We start from the raw sequence: 6,000 nt of genomic DNA, 5'->3' as shown, positions 1-6,000 counted from the left end.
GCCATAAATATGATTTTGGAGCACCCAACAGGCTTGTAAAGGTCTCCAACATTAAAAGTAACCAGTTGTTCATACATCATTCATAATGGTGAATTGCCAACATTCACTAATGTTTTTCTTTCATGTGAATGTAGCCCAATGGAGGTGATGAGATATCATTACCCTTATAAAATATACATATGTAAATATGTAAAGTGCAGAGGTTTTGGGATATAACTGTTGAAGTAATTAATCCAATATTTAGAGCCTAAAAGCATATTTAGGTGTTAAATGTAGTTTACCCCGGCATTCCAACAGATCCAAGCGCCAATGAACGTGGCAGTGATTCAGGCCAGTTGGATGGTAAGGCACGCAATTCTTTACCGTCTGATATGAAGTGTGTTCTCCAACCTGCACGTGCTACATAATAATCACCAACTGCAAAGGCAGGATTTTTACTTTCCACAACCCTGAGTAAAGAACAAAAAAAGCTCAGTTCCAGAATTTTGGATTAAATGTTTTATTGTGCCATCATAAACAGTGATGGTTGTTGTAGGCAAGTAGACAAACTTATCCATCAAAATCATTCTAACTTGACTGAATCATTCCTGTCTCCAATCTGGGAAGAAAACTAAGGACACCTTTTAGTGAAAAGTATGTTGGCAAAGGAAAATCTTCCACTACACTTCCAAGTATGCAGACCACAAAAAATTAATATGCAACAAATGACTAAATAACCCCACAAATGCTGTATTCGTTTTAGATTGGAAGATGTAACAAGCAGAGCTATCTGAACCCTCTTGTGTTGTGACTGTACTGTGTCCTTAGATTTTGTAAAATGCTTTGCAAACTGTTGACACTATATAAAGCCTCTGTAATAATAGTAATTTCACCACTTTATTTCCTTTTTACGGGATTTTCAAAAACAAAAAATCAAATAATGTAGAGGTTAAATGAAAGGTTTAGTGCACAATAACACTTTTGCAGTGTTAATTTCATTGACTAAAATATTTTCATCTTTAAAATTAATTCTATTTTAGTCTACCAAAATCCTACTTAAACCAAAACAATTCAGATGACTAAAATACGACTAAAACTAAAATTACATTTTAGTCAAAAGGCTAAAATACGACTAAAACGAAATGGCATTTTAGTCAAGACTATGATTAAAACTAAATTGAATTTATATCACAACGGCTAAATCTGTGTCTGTAGTGCATTTTCAAAACTTAATACCATAAATATTAGATTAGATTTTTACTCCAGGAGTATATAATGTTTGGCAGTTCTAAATAAATACTGCATTTAAACTTAACCAAACCCATTACATTTTATACTGTACTGGGAATTTTAGTCAACTAAAGTATGACCAAAACTAAAGCAACTCTGGTGACTAAAATACGACTAAAACTAAAATGGCATTTTAGTCAAAAGACTATAACTAAAACTAAATTGAAATTTAACACTGCACTCATAGGGGAGTGCGGGGACCGCCCTGTCAGCCGACGGCTCAGCAGGGATTTTACGGAGGATCCCCGCTGAGCAAAGCGGACACACGGAGGCGGATCATTACTGATCCTCCCGTGTGAAAGGGCCCTTAGCAAATTCTAATTAGCCCTAATTAACACATTCACCTCCCTTCTCTCATTAACCTCCCTGGCGGTATTACAGAGTGTGGCTCGGGGCGAAATTTCAGTACCAAAAGCGATATCCCCAAGCCAGACTCTGGATCGCATTGCAGTATCCAGGGAAAGTTACTTACCTTGTCCCCTGGATCCTGCGATGTCTCCCCACTGTGTGAGTGAGCTGTCTCCTCGCTCGATTCACACAGTGCCGAGCTCCATTCCCTGCGAGCATTGCGACGCATGGGGACGGAGTTCAGCGTCAAATTCAAAAAAATAAAAAAACACAGGTATACATAATTGTATACAGTATATATGTATACTGTATTTCACATCCCCTTTGTCCCCAGTGGTTTGTCCAGTGTCCTGCATGCAGTTTTACATTATAAATACTTTTCTTTCTGCCTTGAAACTGGAGATTGTCCATAGCAACCAAAAAGTGTCTGTCGACAAACGTGGTTTTATACCAGCTAAAAAACAGCGATAATAAATTAGAATCACTTGCAGAATTGAGCGATAGCGATTTGTGAGGAAATTCGTCATCAAACACTGAAAGTAATGACAGCGACAATTCTGCAACTGAGCAAATTTGTGTTTTTGATTTGATCATATTATTGAATCTTTTTTATTATATTATTTGTTATAATTATTTATAGTTATTTATTATATTATAATTTATGATTTTGTGTTTCAAAACTGTATCATACCTGGGATGTCTTCTATACTCTTGTTTGGACAGATTTTAGTGAGTTATTTCTAAGAATTACAGGCCTACAATATAAAAACGCCAAATTTTCATGCAAAATGGTACCGCTTTTCAGCATCAAAAATCTGACATAATCATACCACCAGGGAGGTTAAGCAGCACATTCATAATTCATGTGTTTTTTTTTATTCTACCAGCGGGTTGAATGGAAAAAAATAAATAAATACTAAATTCAACGAATGTGTGGATAAGGGATGAGAATACACTAGTTAGCACTGCCAGCTATACTCAATACCGCAGATCGAGTGGCAAAAATCTGACAGGCTTCTCGTACAGAAGTTGATTAGTAGATAGACTTATGAGCAACCAGCCTGCCCATACATGGATCGAAATTTGTCTGGTCTCTGAACTGGTCAAATTTCAAAGTTTCATAGAAGGTGCGGTTGAATAAAGACAATAGTCCATACAGTTCAACCTGTGTAGGTGTATGTGTATCAGTGTCGATAATCATCTCCCATATCCCTGTATATTGTGTTCACTAAGATGCATGTCAAAGAGTCTTTTAAAAATATCAATACTGCTCAATGCCACCACCAATTGTGGAGGAGAGTTCCACATCCTTATCGCCCTGAAAGTGAAAAACTGCCTACTCAACTTAAGGTTAAACAGCTCCTTCTCCAATCTCATTGTGTGGCCCCGTGTCTTCTTACCCTCTTATTTTTTCCTACGCTGGGATCATCATTGAGGTATTTGTAAATTGCTATAATATCTCCTCTCACGTGTCTCTTCTCCAGGGAGAACAAATTTAGTGCTCATAGTCATTCCTCGTAATTGAAGTCCTCCAGCCCCCTTATTAATTTTGTTGCCTTCTTTTGACCCTCTCCAGCAAATCCTTCCTGAGGATGGGTGACCAGCACTGGACAGAATACTCCAGATGTGGCCGAACCAGAGTTTTATAAAGTGACAGAATTATAGTTTTATCTCTGGAGTAAATTTCCTTTTTAATGCAAGCTAATAGTCTGCTGGCTTTGCTAGCTGCAGCATGATATTGCAGGCTATTGCTCAGTCTGTCTTCTACCAGGATCACCAGATCTTTCTCCATCCTTGATTGCCCCTGAAATTCTCCCCATAGTGAGTATTTTGTGTTTATATTTTTAGCCCCCAACTGCATTATTTTACATTTCTCCACATTAAACCTCATTTGCCATGTAGTTGTCACCCCCTTATTTTTTGTAAAATTTGTATATCCCGATGTGAAGTTACTGCCCTGCTTATTTTTCTTTAATCTGCAAAAACTGAGATTGAGACATTTTATACTGACCTCTATATCATTTATAAATAAATTAAACAGAATTGGCCATTGGGGTACAATCCATGTATTACCAGTTTTAGAGATGAAAAAAATCAGCAGCAAAATAATGGCTAGTACTTCCATAAATATTTAAAGGATAAGTTCACCTTCTGTAACATGTTACACCCATATGCAGGGTGTAACATGTTATGAACAGAACGCACCCCCCCCCCCCCCCCGATCCCCGGCTGTGACAGCTAGTGAGGATCTTACCCCCTCCCCCCTGATAGGTGTCACAATTTAAAAAAAATGGCACAGAGGGGCTGCTCCACCTGCCCAGCAATGTCACTCATTCCCAGTCCTCTGTAAATGGCAAACTACAAGTCCCGACAGCCTTTGCAGCTGTCCGATTTTAGTTTTCAAAGTTGTAGGTGCTTAATCATAGCTATGATTAGCTTTTTTCTGCAACATGAAGTGACTGTATTGGATTTCATCTGCTACACATGATATCAATAACGATGCATTCAATGGTGTGCAGCTGTCCAGGATTTTGTCTTCCTTCCTTGAACTTATACTTTAAAATGTTTTGTTTATTTGAAAAGAAAAAAAAAGTGTAAAAAAAAAATTAAATAAAAGCCTTTCTTTCACTTGAATAACAACTTTGCACAGTCTGAGATATAATGTATAGCAAAAGAAAACAAACATGATACCTGGCAACTTGGGTTCCCATCATAACATCCCCATCCTTTAGCGCTTGCACACTGTAGGTGCTTAATCATAGCTATGATTAAGCACCTTCATACGGTCTGAAACGCGTCAGTGGCTTTTTTCTGTAACATGAAGTGACTGTATTGGATTTCATCTGCTACACAAGATATCAATAAAGATGCCTTCAACGGTGTGCAGCTGTCCAGGATTTTTTCTTCCTTCCTTGAACTTATACTTTAACATTTTGTTTATTTGAAAAGAAAAAGTGTAAAAAAATAAATAAAAGCCTTTATTTCACTTGAAAAACAACTTTGTTGTGCTTTGTATCAGAATCCTTTGTTTGCACAGTCTCTAAAATATAATGTATATCAAAAGAAAATGAACGTGATACCTGGCAACTTGGGTTCCCATCATAACATCCCCATCCTTTAGCGCTTGCACACTGTATGGCCTGAAAGATACCAGACTGATATCAGTGTTTTATGATAAAAGTACATTAGTAAAGAAAGCAAATATAGGATAGATAGAAAGATAGAAAAGTAAACTACATTTGATAGATCAATTCATAAGAGAACAGTTCCAATGGAATAGGTAATGTATACAAAAACTACAATTGTGATTTAATAGTATCATCATTTCTTATTAAATCAATGACACGTGTCAATTTAATTGTGTAATGTAATTGATATTGGTGGATGGATTAAAGAACCCATCTGTGAAAGTGTCTGCCAACATCCATTCGAAAGTGGTCAGGTTTTTTATCATTTACTTCAATATTAAAGTCACTACAAAACTGCCGCTAAATTTTCAAAAACTACCTCATGTATGGATCAACGCTCCAAAATTCTGATTGTAGTAAGAGCTCTGAAAGCACAAAAAAAAACATCATTTTTCCTTCAGTTAGAGATTTTTAAAAATTCCTATGAAAGGCACCAAATATAATATGACATCACAGATAGTATGTGGGGTACCTAACACCAGGCAGACAAAATGTGAGCCAGATGTTCAAATCATTAAAGTATAACTAAAGGCCCATGAATCAGGCCTGATGAATGAAATAATGAATTTTGATATTCTCCATCAGATCTCAATCAGACAAATGTCCATGCATATATTTAATTGAATAAAACATTTTGATTTTCTGAGTGCACCAGTCTTCCCAAAAATCACAAAATAAATAGGTCACTCGTATTCATGAATATTAATTGACCTGACCCCATTCAGATCAGTTTGTTCTTCTCCACTCCCTGTCTTGAACATTGTGTAGCAATACATGACTGTAGCAATATGACCATAGCGGTTTGTAAAGGCTTTTATTTCCCTCTATTATTTATTTCATCTGCACACACTGGGAATTCAGAGGGAGCCAAGTTAATTTATTGAGTGAAGACTCTCAACACTTTTAGAGCTCTGTCATACAGGCTGTAATGCTTACTGCCCCTGAAATGCGATCTTTGGTGGGAGGTAGAACAGCGGCTTCCAGGAATGTCAGCCTGTTTTTACCACCCCCCTGGTGGCTTGTGTGAAAGAGGCCCTAGCAAAATCAACCCAGATGCGTTACAGTAGGAGGTAAATTCCCCGAAGGAGTTGCTGGTTTGTTTTGGGTCTACGCTCTGGTTGTCAACCCCTAAAGTTGGCTCAAAACCCTCCCTTGGCACAACTGGTATAATAGGAATTGTGGACCCCAGTAACTC

The 6,000-nt window shown here is 37.2% G+C and overlaps 1 protein-coding gene across 4 annotated transcripts in view; it reads right to left on the bottom strand.

Moving 5' to 3' along the window:
- The window catches only part of LOC120945897 (prostaglandin reductase 1-like), a 70,953-nt gene that overhangs the window by 28,050 nt on the left and 36,903 nt on the right, over positions 1-6,000 (bottom strand). For 3 of the 4 annotated variants that reach the window (XM_040360462.1, XM_040360471.1, XM_040360454.1), the window contains 3 exons: positions 5,125-5,170; positions 4,698-4,757; positions 282-449 (listed from right to left, as the gene is read on the bottom strand). In XM_040360462.1, the coding sequence (XP_040216396.1) occupies positions 282-449; positions 4,698-4,757; positions 5,125-5,170 (274 nt within the window). Of the gene's footprint in view, positions 1-281; positions 450-4,308; positions 4,396-4,697; positions 4,758-5,124; positions 5,171-6,000 lie in introns of those variants that run through there. The other variant, XM_040360479.1, reaches the window with a different exon arrangement.

The sequence above is a fragment of the Rana temporaria genome, chromosome 1 (assembly GCF_905171775.1).
Source record: "Rana temporaria chromosome 1, aRanTem1.1, whole genome shotgun sequence".
NCBI classification, from domain to species: domain Eukaryota; kingdom Metazoa; phylum Chordata; class Amphibia; order Anura; family Ranidae; genus Rana; species Rana temporaria.
The sequence above is the reverse complement of the archived record's forward strand: the minus strand, read 5'-3'. Positions and strand labels throughout refer to the sequence as shown.